Here is a 16740-nt window from a genome sequence, read left to right as displayed (position 1 = left end):
ACTGCTCAGATAATACAAATAATCACTATGACAACAACTTCACTCTTCTTTCCTCGGTTTCATATTACTTGGTTTATTAGGATTTCACAATTACCTGGAATAATATTTGAAAAGGACACACTGGAGGCACGCTGAAATAGGTAATCATCTTTATCATATCCTGTTATTCTTAAGAAAAAAGCTTCGTTTGGTGGAGTAAAGGCAGTGACATTCCATATTTCATAGGGTACCCTGCCAGGATAATATTTTACTGGAATTGACTGAAGAAGCATTCCTGAAGTAGTCAGCAAGTCAAGGCGATCAATTCTGCCTGGATGCTGTAAGCCAGTTGTGTTTAATAGCACATATGTCAGGATGCCTGTAAGCAAAACATCATTATGTCAGTCACAAGCAGAGATTAGACTAAAAGGATTAAAAATGTCACATATTCTGTGTACTTGTCAGTGATTTAACATTTTCTTTGTAGCTCTAGAGTTCCCATTGATGACACTAGCTGCATGAAAAAGAGTAAGCGCAAATTGGGAGCCTTTCATTAAACAATAGAAAATTGATTCATGCCTATCATATTTTGATTTGTATTTCTATATCAAAGCTCCACTCTTGCAGGTTGTTTTCTTTTTTTTAGCTTAGCCATTGACCCCCAAGTGCAATGTTACCCTTCCCTGAGGAGTGGGAAAATGTGGGTGCCCAATTTCAGCAAGCAGAATATCAGTTAATTAACCGACCGATGCATGAGTCATTTTGTTGGTAATAGGAAGAGATGCAGAGGTCCCTTTCAAGATTGCCCCCTGTGTTTTGCTATACATGTGATATCTATGTTCTTATGGACTTATGTGGACTCTTGATGACCCCAGTATATGGACATCATACCTCCCTCGAATATGGGACGCTGTTAGCTATAAAAACCCTCATGCTGATTTATGTTCTCTGGCCCTTTAAAGGACTTTGTTGGGAAAACTGGGATGCAATTTACAAATGTATGGAACTTTTCTCTACATGCTTGGACCTTGTACAGCTCAAAAAGAACTATAAGGATGAAATTCTGTGGAATCTATGATGCAAATATTTTGCATTCATAATAAATTTACTTTGGCTACTGAATGAACTTCAATTTGCTCAAAACGTCTATCTGGACTTATAAACTGGATGAAATGTATTTATAACTAGTTAATGATTCATTTACAGTGTATATTGTTGTCATCAAGCATGTTATATAACTGCATAAATGTGCTGTGTGGCATGGAAGGGGTTAACATAGTAGCTGATATACCTGGAAGTCTCTGAACCTCTTCCTCCTTCCTGTCTCACTACACTGCTTGCTGCCTTATTCTCTGGTGATTGGTGCTGCTGCACCCTGTAACTATTACATCACTTCTGGTTTGTGTTCCAAGCTGGTTACAAATCCAGGAAGTGCTGGTTTCCTTTCCCTCTCTCACTCCTGGCATTATTTGCAGGCGTTGAGTGATGATTATGGGTGTTCCCTCCTTTTTCTTTCCTATTTAAAGGCTGCTATGGTGGCTTCACTTGCATCCTCTCTCCTTGATAAAGCGAGGTGACTCTCGCGGAACTAGTGGGATCTTGTCCTCTGAGGGGATTCCTTGTTCCCTGCTGTGCTGCTGAGATTGACTTCACCATTTCTGGGCTAAATATCTCCTATTTTTTGCACTACTCTACTTTATGCTCTTTTTCCTATGGGCTGCTCCTTTGCCTTAAATTTTTACTAGGCATCTTATCACTAGTAATACTGTATACTTGGATAGCAATTGTGCACTTTATTTCATAATCTTATATATGTGATATTTATTCGTGTGGTCTTTTTTTTTTTTTATTGCACAGGTGTTTATTGGTCCTGCATCACATTAGGTTGTATACTGAACCCGTATTCTCCCCCTGTTGGGCCAAATATTGAGGCAGGGAACACACTTGACTTTCAGTTTTCCGCGCGCGTTTTCCTGCATACTTTTCCTGCACACTAAGTGTGTTTCCATGCAGGAAAATGCGCGCGTTTTTTTCACAGCAGCTGATGTAATTGATACAGAAAACTGACAAAATGTGCAGAATCAGGATGCAGAATGTCAGTTTTTTTTCTGCGCGCGAACAACACAGTAAGTGTGTACTAGCCCATTGATTAACATGAGTTCTCAGTTTTTCTGTGCAGAAAACGCGCACGAAAACAGTCAAGTGTGTTCCCTGCCTCAGCCTACTGTGGGGTTTTATATCTGACAGCAGCATTGTGTTATTATACAATATATTGCATTTAGAGTGATTGTTTCATATGCAGCAGGGATCATGTTGGAATATTTGCTTGGTTTTTAAATGGTTTTATTCTTAATTGAATCATCAGTACTGTGATTATTAATATACCCAATGTTGAATAAAGATTGTTGTTATACTTTTTCAAATTTTGCTGTGGGAGGTGCTATTTTTTAAGGGCTTTCTTCCTCTACCATATAATTGCTCTTGTTCTGAGCCCTAGCACACACAGTTATTTGGTTGAGGTGTTGCAGACACTTCCTAGAAACTATCAGTTAATTAACCGACAGTCTACGTTTTGAGCATGTAAATTCTGATTTAAAGTACCTGAGTAAAATACCAGTAAACAACACCGGCAAACATACTACAAGTAAACCTAATCCTGCAACTAAACCTAAATCTCCCACTACCGGTGCCTGAGCTTAACCACCTTCCATGGCTAACCTTAACCCCCCCCCCCCCCCCCCACTGCTAACCTTAAACCCTTCCACCGCTATCCTTAATTAGCCTCCTACAGCTAGCCTTAAGCACCCCCCACAGCTAACTGCAACACCCCCCCAGGGCTAACCTTTAACCACAGCTTACCACACCCGCTGGAAGCTGCTCCATCGTGAGTCATGCCACCATCCTTCCTTCCCTCCCCATATATGCTTGGCTATAGATGAGAGACAAATCAATATGCAATCATTCCCCACAGTGTTGCCTGTGGAATCAAACTTGGTCCTCACAGATGATACATATTGAAGGTGTGTACGGACCTTAAGTCTGCCTCCGTATGGTATAAACTGGTTCAGTATTCATGATGCATCCAGCTAAACTGTGCAGATGACAAATAAGTGTTGTTTTCCATGTAAATGCTGGAAAATAATCTAGAGCTCTGGCTAAATTGAAATTTTATGTGACAAGCCCTGGCGGAGAGCAGCATCCCTGGAGATACTGGTCCTTGAAGTCCGAAGAGGCCCATACAGCTATTTAAAGGACAACTGAAGTGAGAAAAATATGGAGGCTGCCATATTTACTGTATTTCCTGTTAAACAATACCAGTTGCCTGGCAGCCCTGCTGATCTGTTTGGCTGCAGAAGTGTCTGAATTACACCAGAAACAAGCATGCAGCTAATCTTGTTAGATCTCACAATAATGTCAGAAACACCTGATCTGTTGCATGCTTGTTCAGGGTCTATGGCTAAATATATTGGAGGCAGAGGATCAGCGGGACAGCCAAGCAACTGGTATTGCCTAAACAGAAATAAATATGGCAGCCTCCACATAATTAACATGTATAAATACATCAGAGGGCAATATAAAAGCTTGACAGATGAGCTTTTTGTCTCTAGGCCTTCACAAAGGACTAGAGGACATGATCTGCGCATGGAGGAAAACGCTTTAGCCATTTATTTAGGAAAAGATTCTTTGCAGTAAGAGTGATTAAGATGTGGAATGCATTGCCACAGGAAGTAGTTATGGCAATTTCTATATCTGCATTTAAAAGAGGTTTAGATGCTTTTCTTGCGTTGAAAGACATCCATGGCTATAATTACTAGGTAATGCCCAGTGGCGTTGATCCATGGATTTTATCTGATTGCCATCTGGAGTCGGGAAGGAATTTTTTCCCTCTTGGGGCTAACTGGACCATGCCTTATAAGGGATTTTTGCCTTCCTCAGGATCAACAGGGATATGTTAAGGAGCAGGCTGGTGTTGTACTTTGTTTTCTGGTTGAACTCGATGGACGTATGTCTTTTTTCAACCCAAATAACTATGTAACTATACCTCTCGCCACAGATGTCCTTTAATTAGGGGTAGAGAAGTGTGAATATGTGTATGTTGTGGTGTGCATAATAGGAGTGATCTATTCATGCACTGGGACGATCCCATATTTTTTCCATAATAGCTATGTTTCTATTTTTGCTATGTCTGTACTAAGCTTCCCATTCCTGGTTTCATTGCTAGTAGCCATACATTATATTATTGGACTATTTGCAGACAGTGTGATTGATGCATATATATTTTTATTGACTACGTACGTATCTATATGTTGCAGTAATGTTATGCCACATTTTGTGCAAGGTGAGTACAGCATCTTGTATGACTAACACTTAGTCCAAGGCCGGCCTTGTACCATCTGTGTTGTACTAATTCATGATCCTAACTGGTTGGTGGAGTCCTTTTTTAAATTGTTATGTGTTGGAAATTAGCATATATTATATATGATGTAACATTATGTTAAATGCATTTAAACAATAAAATGACATCTAACAAAACAACCTTCTATGGGTCTGCTGGACATTTTACTGAAGTCCGATGTAAGTTTATTGGAAAAACCAGCCCGGAAATCTATTGTGCTTACACCTGTGATTCTCACAGAATGACGTCCGTTGCTTGAGGTCTAGAAGAAAAATAAAAACAATTTACATAATTAAAGTTAATTAAATAATATTTTTAAGTGGTCATTTATGAGGAATTTGAAATAACAGCTTTTGCTTTAAAGAGGAACCCCAGTGAAAATAATATAATAAAAAAAGTGCTTCATTTTTACAATAATTATGTATAAATGATTTAGTCAGTGTTTGCCCATTGTAAAATCTTTTAAATCCCTGATTTACATTCTGACATGTATTACATAGTGACATTTTTACTGTCGGCAGGTGATGTAGCTGCTGCATGCTTTTTTGGCAGTTGGAAACAGCTGTAAAGAGATATTTCCCACAATGCAACAAGGTTCACAGACAGGAAACTGCCAGGCTTCTCCCCCTAGTGTCTGATAATGAATCAGATGCTAGAGCTCCTAGAGTTTGATTCTCGGATGCTAGGGGAGAATCGCCAGCTACAGAAGATGTGTCCAGACTTGGAGAGTGGACGAAGGGTAGTAGTAGAAGTAGTAGTAGTGGTGGTGGTGGTGGTGGTGGTGGTGATAGTAGTAGTAGTAGTAGTAGTAGTGCTACTCTCTTGGGGGGTTCAGGTGGAGGAAGAGTGAGGACACACACAACAATGCATGCTCCCTATGGAGGCTCCAGGCACCACAGCTTTGAGTATGTCACCACAACACCCAGCATGCCCCATAGAGCTACCACAGTGCCCAGCATGGCACCACACAGCACCCAGCAGGTCCCATATGTGACATTGCCTATTTCTGTGATATGCTGCATTTTTTTTTTCTGGGCAGGCCTGCTTGTGCATGGCCACACCTATTTTTCATCTGGAATGCCCAAAAGTGCCCCGGATCTTTTAGGATTCTAGCAACGCCCCCGCTAGGTCATCAGTTGTTAAGGATCTCTACACTGGCAGGGCCGGATTTACAACTCGGGAGCCTGTAGGCATAGGCGTTCTTGGCACCCTAAACTCCGCCCCTCATCATAGGCCACACCCCCAAGTAAAATATTCTGAATTTTAAATCATACATCATGTCACTAACTATCCTTAGGATCTTATACTCTAATAAATGTCTCAGGTCACTAAGGATGACACGAGACAGTAATTAATATGCAAGACCCCAAGGACAGTTAGTGACATTCAAATATAATAGAGTTCAAAACATATTTTTAAGGATGTCAGTTATGAGAGGCAGGGATTAGAGGACAGAGGAGTGAAGGATGAGGAGGAAAGAGCCATGACATTTGGGATGAGGAAAATGGTGCACCAAAGTTGGGGATGAGGAAGACAGAACAGTGGAGTTTGGGATGGGGAGTACAGAGCAGTGACGTTGGGGGATGAGGAGGACAGATCAGTGAAGTTGGGGATGGGAAATACAGAGCAGTGACGTTGGGGGATGAGGAGGACAGATCAGTGAAGTTGGGGATGGGGAGGACAGAGCAGTGAAGTTGGGGGATGAGGAGGACAGATCAGTGACGTTTGGGATGGGGAAGACAGAGCAGTGAAGCTTGGGATGGGGAGGACAGAGCAGTGAAGTTGGGAATGAGGAGGGCAGAGGAGTAAAGTAGGAGGATGACAACAGTCAATCTGGTGGATGAGGAGGAAAAACCGTGAAGCAGGAGGATGAGGGGGACAGAGCAGTGAAGCAAGAGGATGAATAGGACAGAGCAGTGAAGCAGGAGAATGAGAGTAGTAAAGTTTGGGATGAGGAGGACAGAGCAGTGAAGTTGTGGGATGAGGAGGACAGAGCAGTGAAGTTTTAGATGAGGAGAAATGAGCAGAGAAGTTTGGGATGGGGAGGACAGAGCAGTGAAGTTGGGAATGAGGAGTGAAGCAGGAGGATGATAACAGTTAAGCTGGTGGATGAGGAGGAAAAACCGTGATGCAGGAGGATGAGGGGGACAGAACAGTGAAGCAAGAGGAGGAAGAGGACAGAGCAGTGAAGCAGGAAAATGAGAAGGACAGAGCAGAGAAGGCTGAGCATGATGAGGAGAGAGCAGAGAAGGATGAGCATGATGAGAAGGGCAGAGCAGAGAAGGATGAGCATGATGAGAAGGACAGAGCAGAGAAGGATGGGTATAATGAGAAGGACAGATCGAGAAGGATGGGCATAATGAGAGGGACAGATCAGAGAAGAATGCACATAATGAGAAGGACCGAGCAGGAAAGGATGAGCGTAATGAGAAGGACAGAGCAGAGAAGGATGATCATAATGAGAAGGACAGAGCAGAGAAGGATGATCATAATGAGAAGGACAGATCAGAGAAGGATGAGCATGATGAGAAGGACAGAGCAGAGAAGGATGGGCAAAATGAGAAGTACAGAGCAGGGAAGGATAAGCATGATGAGAAGGACAGACCAGAGAAGGATGAGCATAATGAGAGGGACAGATCAGAGAAGAATGCGCCTAATGATAAGGACAGAGCAGGGAAGGATGAGCATAATGAGAAGGACAGAGCAGAGAAGGATGAGCATAATGAGGACAGATCAGAGAAGGATGAGCATAATGAGAAGGACAGAGCAGAGAGGGATGAGCATGATGAGGACAGAGAAGAGAAGGATGAGCATGATGAGAAGGACAGAGCAGAGAAGGATGAGCATAATGAGAATGACAGATCAGAGAAGGATGAGAAGGACAGAGCAGAGAAGGATGGGCAAAATGAGAAGGACAGAGCAGGGAAGGATGAGTATAATGAGAAGGACAGAGCAGGGAAGGATGAGTATAATGAGAAGGACAGAGCAGAGAAGGATGAGCATAATGAGAAGAACAGAGCAGAGAAGGATGAGCATAATGACAAGGACAGATCAGAGAAGGATGAGCATGATGAGAAGTAGGGATCTAGCTGGGCTGAGGACGGAGTGTAATCCAGCATCCAGAGAACTGTAGCATGGCCAGCTGCTCGGTGACCTTCCCCCCTCCCCCATTGGGGACTGCTGCTGGGCTAAGCAGGGGGCTGCCCTCCTCTTTGTACTGGTCTGCTCTAGCCTAGGAGATCAGCGATCGTGTTGAAGAGGGCAGGCACAGCAGTATACAGCATGGCTTATAGGAAGCAGCCTGTATCCACGTGGTTGTTCAGCTCTGACAGCCCGGAGGTGCAGGGACTTTGCCTGAGTGAGGATGAGCTGCTATCACCTGGGAGGTCTGCCTGTCGCAGGGAGAGGCTGTGTTCCGGGCTACGGTCTCGGCGCTGTCCTTGTCCCTGCTTAGGAGTAACAAGGTGCGGACTGTGGAGAGCTGCTGACAAATCGCCCTGAAACAGCTTCTTTCCTGTCGTCTTCTCTTTCCTGTCCTGCGCCAGCGCTTGCTACATGAGGGTATCCCCGTCCATTCTGCACAGCCACACATGCGAGGGAGGGAAGCGGCGCCTGAGCATGATATTGCTGGAGAAGGAACGCAGAAGACGCCCTCTCTTCATGGGGAGAGGGTGGATGATCAGGAAGGGGAGCCGCCTTTCCCACGGCAGGCGCCTGTAGGCACGTGCCTACAGTGCCTTATGGTAAATCCGGTCCAGTACACTGGTATTTTTTGTTTGCTGTTTTACAGCTTTTCTATTCATAATTCATTTAAAATAATTTTCTCTTAAAGAGAACCTAAAGCGAAAGAGTATATGGAAGCTCCCCATTTATTTTATTTTTTACAATACCAGTTGCCTGGCAGCCCTGCTGGTCTCTTTTGCTGCAGTAGTATCTGAATCACACCAGAAACAAGCATGCACCTAATATTGTCAGGCAATAATGTCAGATACACCTGATCTGCTGCATGTTTTTTTCTTCAGGGTCTATGGCTAAATGTATTAGAGGCAGAGGGTCAGCTAAATAGCCAGGCAACTCTTATTTAGTAAAGGGAATAAATATGGCAGCTTCCATATTCCTCTCACTTCAGGCTCCCTTTAAAGAATAACTGAGGTCACAAGTGACATGATGGGATAAACATTGGTACATGTACATGGCCAGTCTTAGGTTTCACATTGGTCCCCCCAGATTTTAACTGCCTGTGCTGACAAAGATTGCAACACCGCTAGCAAAAACCCTGTGTTCTTAGTAGTGGCCAGTGATAGGTAGCCAATTATGCCCCCCCCCTTTTGTATAGGTAGCCAGCTGTGCCCCCAATATTAAGTGCTGGGGGCATCTCCCGTATAGGTAGCCAGATGTGCCCCCAGTTTTAATTTCCCCATCCCTTCCCCTGGATGCTGAGAGATGTGTAATGTCTCAACACAGCTGGGGGGGATCCAGCCAATGCCCCTGGCTATTTAGCACTCTGATTCAATGCTCAGGTTGCTCAGGTCAAAGGCCAGTCAGCCCTGTACATATAGTACTAGTTTAACTTAGTAGTTGTCTGAAATCCCCTTCTGTTATCTATGCAAATGAGCTTGTCAAGTCAATTCAGCCCACTCTCCTCAATAAGTAAATAGAAACCTAAAGGCTACTACAGTACCTGGCTGAGAAAATTGTTGATAAGGTTTTAGTTCTAAAAAGTCAAAGGGGCCCTTTTTTGTTTTTTGCAACTCAAAACAGATTTTACCTCACACAGCTGATGTTAAAAGTGGCAATACATCTAGCGAATTGGCTATACAATCGACCATTTGATTCGATTATTTTATAGAATCGAGAGAGAATCGAGTGTGTTCCAGAATTCCCAATCGATGGAAAGTGGCTGATTTTATGTCGAATTGACCAGCTTAGTCGATCGAGCAGGGTGCAAGATATCGGTCAATCGCACAGGAATCGGCTACTGTTCATATGTCATTCAGTACACTTTGAATCAAATTTTACACTCAGAGCATGGAGACACAACATCGGTCAGACCAATTAGTGCAGGTGAATCGCATAGGATATAATTTGTAGTGTGTGGGTCGATCAACTTTCAATCAACCATACAGAAGTCGATTCCTTAATAAAGTCAACCGCTCTGTCGATTGAATCAGAATCGATAGATGTATGGCTAGCTTTAGAATGCAGCCTGAAAACTGAAGCCCTTGACGCCCTTTTTTCTATGTCACTAATGTTCTAATTATTATAAGTACTATTAATACAGTTAGTTTTCAAAGTTTATTTTAACTTTAGGTTTTCTTTAACCACTTAAGCCTATCTGGATGGATATATATGGCCAGTGTAGTTGTGGAGAGTACATCACCAGTTTGTTACTAAATAAGGCATATGTGGTATCATTTTAACCATGAAGAGTTGTAGAATGCATTTTGGTGTGTCTTAAAGCTTGGACACACGTCACATAAAAAATGGGTAGGGACAAACTCAATCCAACATAAAAAAAGTAATTTTCAAAATTATGATCAAACTTGGGAAAGTCTTAGCAAAACTACAAGAGACATATGTGGTAACATTTTAACCCTGATAAGTTGTAGAATGGGGTTTAGAAGGTTTTAGGGTTGAGGCCCGTTGTCTTGTGTATTCTTTTTAGTCACAAACTGAATCAAAAGCAATTACATTTTCACATATTCTGTACAAAAATAAAAGACCTGTAAAATGAAAATAAAGTGACAGAATATAAGGAAAAAAAACATGTATTGTTACCTTAGGAAGTCCACGAGCAACCAGAAAGCTATGATTAAGGAGCCATTTTATGCTCCGATACGCGTGAGCTTTTTATTGCTACACTGATGATGGATTAACAGATCAAATAAAGGATTTTCTATTTCACCCAACCAACTGGTGCAGCGGGATTTTTCTGGTTGCTCGTGGACTTTGGCATTTGATTTCCCTGCTCCCTTTTGGCTATACACGTGAGTGCAGCGGTCTCTCCCTTCTTTTCCCTAGTGTTACCTTAGGAACTTGGCTTTTTAAATATGTATGCCATGAGGGTGTATTACTGTTATTTTTGCAAATAAGGTCTCGTAATCAACGATAGTGTACAGTGAGAAAGCAAAAAACAAAACAAAAAAAGACACCTTTATTTCCAGAGACAATATTGTCACCATACATTGTGCTAGGAACAAAATCTAAATGTTGTAATAACCAGGATGGATAAGCAAATAAAATGTGTGGGTTTAACTTATACTTAGCACTGTTTATTGTAAAGCTTTATTGGATGTAAATGGAGATATAGTGTGTTTTTTTTTCTAATTTTTAGCTTAATTCCCTTTAAAATGCATAGAAAATCTGGTATGTACCAAACAAAATGTTCACACTCTAAAAGCCTAATTTGTCCTGAAAAAAAAAAATATACTGTAGATAATTTAGCAGTGATAAGGAGTAATAAAGTTATTGGCGAATGAATGGGAGGAGGGCTGATATGGGAAAAGTGCTCTCATCCTTAACTGTAAATATAAAGAACTGTGGCTGAACTTAGTTATTAGACTTAAAATTTATTTGAGTTCTGTTTTATAGAGCTGGGTTAGTAAAGTAAAACTATGGACCTATACTGGAATATTATGAAAGCTCTTGTTGCTGACATCCTTGCTGCCATGCTGATCTCTTGGTTGCAGAAGTCAACAGGTAATTTAGGCAAAGTGGATCCAGAACACGTCATCAGCACACTCATTGATTCAAAATGACCACCAGGATAGCAACAGGTGTTTTAGAAGAATATCAGCAATGGCAGCTGTCTTGATCTCTCAGAGTAGATTCACGTTAACATAGGTGTTTCTTTAATCTGTCTTACCTTGATTTTCCATGTCCCCGAGGCTGGTTCTTTAATATTTAACACTTTGGCAGAATTATGAATGTTTAGTAGCTCATTAAGACCTGTTTCTGGTTTCATTTGTCTCCCTAAAATTACATATAGAAATAAATATTTTATGTAAAGTAACATCTTATTTTGGGAAATGCATATTTAACATTTATGAGAGTCATCTATGTAGTCACACCAACTGTACTTAATAAACACCTGAGTTCATAGGGATATAGAGGTTGCAATATTTAGATATTTTTAAACAATACCAGCTGCCTGACAGCCCTTTTAATCTCTTCGGCTGAAGTCCAATCTGAATCGCACACCTGAATTAAGCATGTGGTTAATCCAGTCAGACTTCAGACAGAAAACTTGTTAGTCATTTGTGTCAACGAGCCCTAAGTACAGAGCCGGGACAAGGTCCTCCAGCACCCAAGGCTGAGACACCAAAGTGCGCCCCTCCATCCCTGCCACCCCATCCATCACACACTGATTGCTATTAGACTAAGAGGCGCCACAGGGCCCACAACCTCCCCAACACCTTAATATCTAGTTATCTGGCTTGCAGTCACTGCCATGTATCCCCTTTTCTTATTTCTTTCTGCTTCAAACACAATTAGCAATGACAGCTGAATGAATTCTGCGCCCCCTCCTACAATGCGCCCTGAGGCTGGAGCCTCTCCAGCCTATGCCTCGGCCCGGCCCTGCCTAAGTATCAAAGATTATTAGTGTATATTTCAGAGGAGGCTTAATATTCTCTGTATAGTACTACCCTGTAATGACCTCAGGTTCCCATTCAGCAGTAACTTATGAACAGACAGACTGGAGTACTATGTTGTTTGTCAGAAGAGTAAAAAGCAGATGGCAGTCAGGGCACATTTCATTCACTAAGGGCCATTGCACAGACACAATGTAAAGACAAGAACCAGGCAGGCAGATGACGGAAACCAGGGATAAAGCCAAGATTATAATCATAGTAGCAGATAGAATTTACAGTGACCAACAAGACACTGAAACATAGCCCCATTCCTAGTGTGGTGTGCTAGATATAACCCTTCATGCACGTAATGTCATAACCACAATAGAGGTTGAAATGAACATTAAAGTGGTTCACTACTTTCAAAGCAGCCCCAACTCTTTGTTTAAACAAGAAGTTTTAAAACAGGCTGATACCATTTATTGGCTACCTAAAAAGAATAAGAATAACCAAGCTTTCAGCTTTGTAGCCTTCGCTGGGCTTAAATCCTCTTTGTTTGATTGGTACTCTCACTAATGCAATGAAGTGGAATATTTTAAAGGTAAACTACATGAAACTTCAGTTCTTTCTACAGGAGTTCTCAGTATTGCGGTTCTGCAGCAGTAACCTGCCTACACAAGGTTATCTTATTAATCTCTCAGGCGACCATGTAACTCCTCTGAATCCACTAGGTCAGGTTTGTGTTTAGAGCCAAATACAAATGAAGAATTCAAAAGCAGTTGGCCTTTCATTACCACCAAGTTAATCACAGTATGTTTTTTTGTTCTGTCAATTCCCTCAAGAATTTTGCTTACTCACCTAAAGGATCGTAGAGCTGAATGTCTGGTAATGGCCCACTCAGAGATACAGTGACTTCTTTAAGACTCGGATCAAATGGTATTTCCCAGGTGAGTGATGCCTCGCTCAGGTGATCTGTGGAAACAAGATGAACCTTGGAAGCCTGAACAGCTTCTTCCACCCATTTCAAGACCTAAGCAAAAAAATCAATGTAACATTAATGTGAATGCGGATTTATTTTGTGAACTGGAATAATACAATTACTTTGCCATTATAAATTGGACAGATCTATTTTTAATAATGAAAACATACAGTAATTAAAAAAGTTATTTATTCATTGGTACATATAACAAGTGTGTTTGGACATGTTGGAAACATGTTCAGTGACAAAATCCAGAAGGCTGTGATTGTGTAGATGTCATTGCCTGGATTGTGTAGATGTCATTGCCTGGAATTGCACTAAAATGTGACCAGAGGCAGAAGATGTAATGTAATGTTTCCAAGTAGTCTATCACCATTCTTCAGACTGGCAATCATGGTGGCAGCTACATACATCTGGCCAGAGGCGTCCTTAGAGTACGCGGGGCCTGGGGCGAGTGTCATATGCGGGGCCTAGAGCCATAAGTGAAGGCCATGTACTGTACCACCACAGTCACCGTCTTGTCCACCTCTAAAGCAGTATGCCTTATTATTGTTTAAAACCTAAGCCAACCAATATAGGAACAATTACAATATGTAATGTAATGAAACTTTACCTGTCCCTAGCTCCCCAGCCAGCCTCTACCTGTCCCTAGCTCCCCAGCCAGCCTCTACCTATCCCTAGCTCCCCATGAAACCTAGCACCAATCCACAGGCAGTCTGGAAGCTCCAGCCTGAGCCCCCTCTAGCTTCAGTCCATGCTTGTCTAACCTAAATGCCCCTGGGGCCCTCAGGCCGAGGCTCTTGCACGTTACCTTAATCTGACATTTGGCAAGCTTCACATCAGTGCAGAAATTAATTACAAAAATGCAATAGTACAGTAAAGCATGCTGAAGACGAAAACCTGAGCAATAAAAGGGGGGTTGGTGCAAAATATAAGGTGTGTAAAACAAAATAGGAAAATCTGAGTATTTGTAAATGACACACTGCTCAGAACACAAACAGCTAGACTTCTGTAGACCTTTCCTTCACCACCACCAAAATGAGCATGGTATGGCAGACATGACATGCGGAGCCCTCTTCATGTGCGGGGCCTGGGGCGATCGCCCCACTTGCCACCCCCAAAGGCTGCCTCTGCATCTGGCAGTGACTGGCCTTCAAGAAGTAATATGAAATGGGAATCATTTCCCTTTGACCACACACATCAATATGGAGCCACCAGAGGTCATACAGGCCCTTTCAGGAATTACAGAAAGTCTTTCTCTCTGCAAGCTCTGTAAGAAAGTCGTTCTCTCTGCTCTTCCACCTCCCTGCCTCTAAGGTTGCAGTTTCATCAATAAATGAGAAGTACACTATGACCCACTACCCATTTGAATCATAAACCATTTTAGAAAAAAGGGCTAACTCACAATATAAATTCTATATTATGAGAGCCCTTTATCTAACATGGTTCACGATTCAATTGGAAAGTGGATCATAGTGTACTTCTCATTTCTGGAGAGGTTAGGGCCAGTGAGTAAATATCAAACTGGTCTTCTAGGCTGGCCATTCAGCTTTCATCCATTAGGATGATTCATGTTAACCACTTGCTTTTTAAGGGCTATATACAAAAACTAAAGCTCAGTATAACAAAAATATTGGTTTCCCCCGTGACTTAAGAGCTGATATTTATTTGTGAAGTACTAAGCTGTAAGCTTGGCTTTTTGGTTGGAACCAAAAAGCCAAAAGTTAGAACCTTGAAATAGAAATCATGGCCACGTGGGCCGGGGTGAAATGCGCAGGCGCGGGCCACATGGCCATGATTGGCAGCGGCGATTTGCGCAGCCGCAGTAAGGCCGACCCCGTGGTTGGCCTGATTACCGAGCGGCAAGAGCGCGACAGCGGCGGGGAGCGGAGGTGACAGCGTGGGACAGTCGGCTGCAAGGGGCTGGAGAAAGCCCCAGGTGAGTAAAGCTCATTTGGACTTTTTTCCCTGATAACTCCCTTAAGGTTGTCTTATACCAAAACACTGTGCTTCTTCTCATAGAGGCTGTGCTCATGTTGTGAAAAACATGCTTTGCCCCTTCCACTTCTATGTTAGGCTGGTTCTCTTCCGCTGTATATTAACCTCCCTGGCGGTAAGCCCGAGCTGAGCTCGGGCTATGCCGCGCAGGGGGAGATCTCAGCCCCTGGTGGGGCGATTTTTATTCTGTAAATTGCTGTGCGCGCAACCAGCACTTTGCTAGCCGCGCGCACAGCTTGATCGCCGCCGCTCTGCGGCGATCGGCCGCACGCAGCGGCGAAAGAGGGCCCCCCCCCTGCCAGAGCCCTGCGCTGCCCGGACCAATGAGTTCCGGGCAGCGCTATGGGCTGGATCGGAGGTGTCTGACGTCAGGACGTCGGCTGACGTCCATGACGTCATCCCGATCGTCGCCATGGCGACAGGAGAAGCCAAACAGGGGAACGCGTTGTATACGCGTTCCCCTGTTTGCTATAGATGCCGGCGACGATCGCACTAGAGGGACACATGCGCCCTCTAGTGGTGTTTCATGTAGCTACCACTCTGGTAGCTTTACATGAAACAAAAAAAAAAAATAAAAAAAAAAAAGTTTTTTTGCCAATTTGGCAAAAAAATTTAACCGCCAGGGAGGTTAATCAGAATCAGAATAGATTTTATTCACCAAGTACATATTTGTACAAGGGAATGTTGTTGGGTACAACAGGGTAGCAAGCCTTCATGGACAGGGACATAAATATAAATGGACACAGCAAAAATTGACACATAAACAGACTATAGAGTACACTTATAAAAATACAAAAATATACTGGACGAATGTCCTAATCAAGCAGTTTTACAGATTTACAGTATACAATATGCAATATGCAATATGCAACACGGCCTGGATAGCTGTTAACATATCTCAGGGTGAGTTGGCGATGGGGGTGGCTGAGTTGAGAGCCAGGACTGCTTGGGGGAAGAAGGAGTTCCTTTTTTTCTGGAGGTCTTGATGGAGATAGCTTTGAGGTGGTGCCCCAGTGGGAGAAGATTGAGGTAGTGGTTGCTAGGGTGGGAGTAATCTTTTGCAATCCTGGTTGCAAAATATTAACAAACTTATATATGCAGTTATGTCATTGCAGTAGTGAAAACTGCTTTCTTGATATTAATTTCTTTTCCTGTCTGCGCCCAGGAATCAGCAAAGGACACTGATCAAAAAGATTACAGAAAACAGTATTCATACAGATGTACAAATCACATGCATTAAAGAGGATCTCCATCCAAAAATGTAAAACTCTTCAACACTGCTGTAAAGGAAAGTAATTTTTACCTGCGGAGTCTCATCCCACAAAGCCGTCCTGAAACCCCTGCATCACTTCACTTCCAGTGCCTGGCCTCACCTGCCCTCTCTCCGTGGAGAGAAAACGCCAAGCGCTGCTGTAAAGGAAAGTTATATTTACCTGCGGAGTCTCATTCTACAAAGCCCTCCCAAAGCCCCTGCATCACTCTACTTCCATCCATCACTCGCGCCTAGCCTTGCCTCCCCTCTCTCCACGGAGAGAAAAACGCCAAGCTATTTACTGAGGAGAGAGGGGAGGCGCGACTAGGCGCAGGAAGTGGAGTGATGCAGGGGTTTCAGGACAGCTTCTTGGGACGAAGGTAAATATAACTTTTCTTTACAACATCCTTGAAGGGATTTTCATTTTTGGATGGAGATCCACTTTAAGTGTGAGTAAAGCTTTCAGACAGGGATGGTCAGGAGGCAGTGAGATTGGCATAGGGTATTCATCAAACATGCTGATTAATAGTAAACAATTATCAGTCAAGAGGATCTCAGACCTCAA

At 42.8% G+C, this 16740-nt stretch overlaps 1 protein-coding gene across 2 annotated transcripts in view; it reads right to left on the bottom strand.

Moving 5' to 3' along the window:
• The window catches only part of HMCN1 (hemicentin 1), a 482637-nt gene that overhangs the window by 400079 nt on the left and 65818 nt on the right, over nt 1-16740 (bottom strand). For both annotated transcript variants that reach the window (XM_068240141.1, XM_068240142.1), the window contains exons 5-8: nt 12805-12976; nt 11241-11347; nt 4517-4637; nt 95-358 (exon numbers count right to left, since the gene is read on the bottom strand). In XM_068240141.1, the coding sequence (XP_068096242.1) occupies nt 95-358; nt 4517-4637; nt 11241-11347; nt 12805-12976 (664 nt within the window). The remainder of the gene's footprint in view (nt 1-94; nt 359-4516; nt 4638-11240; nt 11348-12804; nt 12977-16740) is intronic.

The sequence above is a fragment of the Hyperolius riggenbachi genome, chromosome 6 (assembly GCF_040937935.1).
Source record: "Hyperolius riggenbachi isolate aHypRig1 chromosome 6, aHypRig1.pri, whole genome shotgun sequence".
Lineage (NCBI taxonomy): Eukaryota > Metazoa > Chordata > Amphibia > Anura > Hyperoliidae > Hyperolius > Hyperolius riggenbachi.
This window is presented reverse-complemented; position numbering and strand designations above follow the sequence as displayed.